This window comes from Octopus sinensis, linkage group LG16, assembly GCF_006345805.1.
Source record: "Octopus sinensis linkage group LG16, ASM634580v1, whole genome shotgun sequence".
Classification (NCBI taxonomy): Eukaryota; Metazoa; Mollusca; class Cephalopoda; order Octopoda; family Octopodidae; genus Octopus; species Octopus sinensis.
Genome location: NC_043012.1, coordinates 21,186,559 through 21,189,058, shown reverse-complemented (window position 1 = coordinate 21,189,058; position 2,500 = coordinate 21,186,559). Strand labels below are relative to the sequence as shown.

Here is a 2,500-nt window from a genome sequence, read left to right as displayed (position 1 = left end):
AAGTGTCCTGTCTGCGACCAAGCTGTCGAAATCAATGTCCCCATACATGGCACTGCAGTAGCTTACGACGATGAAGATGAAAGCAATGTAATGCTTGTATCCAATTTCGACGACATTGTTCGCAAGTTTAACGGCATCAACTACAACCTCCGTCGGTTAAAAGAGGAATCTGTGCAATCACGAAGTGTAGGGATGACTTTCTCTTCCAGTATGTGCCACATGTGTGAAGAGGATCACGGAACACTCAGAGTGATTCAAGAATTCAACAAACTTTCCGTCAACCACCAACGCCCAACTGTCAGGCCCGACCACTACTTTTATAGGTTGTGTCACGGCCAGATCGTCACCTCTTTCTACAGCAAAGTTAACTCTGCGTGTGTTTGCGTGCCGTGCACTTACAAAAATCTTCAGGCCACGCAGAACTTCCCCGAGCTGAAGTTTGACGCGGAGGACTGTTCTGTGTCCAACCGACAGTTATGTTTAGCCGAAGTCGGGAAGCTTATCGTCCGCAACCAAACTCCACTCACCTGCATGCAAGGCAAGAACGTTATAGACGTTGACCACAAAATCAAAGTTACAGAAAGGGCTGACGAATTTGATTTTCATCATACATCGCACCAAATTAAGAGACTGATTAAACAACAAGAGAAGAACCTGATCCAATTGGCTAGCAAGCAGGTTAGGGATACGGGACGACTATATTACATTCAAGAGAGCAGTTCTATTGAGCATAACCCAAATGAAACTGTGGTATAAGAGAAAGAGGCAGAGAGAGAGGCAAACGAAAAGAAATCAGTGCCGAAGAGAACAACAATGGAAGACGAAGAAGTTTTGTCGGAGGAAGAAAATGATAGAAGTGAAGATGAAGATTAGATACGTGGAAATGAAAGCAAGCAAATAAAAGGGTAAAGCTGGTGACCGAATGAGAAACAAGTAACACCAAACATGAACAAAGAGACAAAGAAAAGGAGAAACTCAAAAAATGGAGAGGAAAAATCCGTAGAGACTTTAACTTGAAAATATGATTTCACTTCTTGGAACGCATTAACATTCCACAACTGCTATCATTCATACGTAAATACATACATATATATATACACATACATACATACATACATGCATACATACATACCTACATACATACATACATACCTACATACATACATACATACATACATACATACATACATACATACATACATACATATATATTTATTTATATCACCAGCAGTAACATCAGGATATTAACAGAATGTTAAACGGCAATTGGATTAAATTAACAGCGACATTTGAAACAGTGGCAAGAAGAAATAAGCGCATAGATAATTGCTGTTGATGCTATCAACAGATAATATAACAACAGCAACAGCAATGTTTTAATGTATAACAGAATCCATTATTTAAAGCCATTTTGAATAATAATAATAATAATAACAACAACAACTACAACAATAGCAACGCACAAGCAGCAACACGTGCTGTAGGAAAGGTGCTGACATTGCAGCGAAATGGGTATTGTTTTTGCTATTACTGTTTCAACAACATCAGCAATAAGAATGGCATTAACTATTATAACAATAACAACAACAACAACAACGTGAACAAAACCAAAACGTATTGATGTTTAAGTAAATGTAATTACATCGAAAAAAAAGTTAGAGGTTATTTACCAAAAAAAAAAAATAAGAAACAAAAGTACAAAGCGAAATAATAATAATAATAATAATAATAATAATAATAATAATAATAATGATAATAATAGTACTGACAACAACAATTTTAATATGAATATATACATAATATAAAAACGATAGTAACATTGCATATGAATTATTAAACAAAATCAACCAGCCGGAATAATGCTTATGAAATAGAAGTTTTAATGCTGATTAACAACAAGCACAACAATAACAGCAATGGCACGGACAACCTTGCCTGATTAAATAGAAACATAACAACAGAAACTACAGAAATATGAATGAACATCATCTAAAGTCATCCGAAAGCTGAACGTAAGTCATTCGGTTTATTTTGTAATAACTACACTTATAGTACTAAATTATTTTACACTCGTATGTCAAAGTTGGTGGCAGTTTTGTGCTTATGTTTATAGCCCATTTGTCTGACAAACAATGACCGTAACTATTCATGTATTGCTGAAACAGTTGTTGCTTTGGATATGCAAAACATAGCAAAAACAGAAAAAAAAAATGGTGTATAAATATATATATATGGAGTGTGTGTAAAAATTGTTCTTAAGAGCCACAGAAAACTACCAAGAATAACATCCACAAATGTTTCAACGGAAATGAAATCCTTAAGCCAGAAAAATTGAAATAATTCTCCTGAAATTCTTAACACTAATTCACTGATTCGAATTACCGCTTACCCAGATTATTTGTGTTTACATATATATATATATATATATATATATATATATATATATATATGCACATACATACAAATATGCTCAAAGAGAACTTAAAGTGTATATACATAT

At 34.4% G+C, this 2,500-nt stretch overlaps 1 protein-coding gene across 2 annotated transcripts in view; it reads left to right on the top strand.

Annotated features, from left to right (window-relative positions):
- The window catches only part of LOC115220270 (putative mediator of RNA polymerase II transcription subunit 26), an 18,424-nt gene extending 16,210 nt beyond the window's left edge, over positions 1-2,214 (top strand). For both annotated transcript variants that reach the window (XM_036509933.1, XM_029790378.2), the window contains exon 2: positions 1-2,214. This exon is cut by the window's left edge and continues 2,230 nt beyond it. In XM_036509933.1, coding sequence (XP_036365826.1) covers positions 1-756 — 756 coding nt within the window. In that variant the 3' untranslated portion in view covers positions 757-2,214.
- The last annotated feature ends 286 nt before the right edge of the window (positions 2,215-2,500 follow it).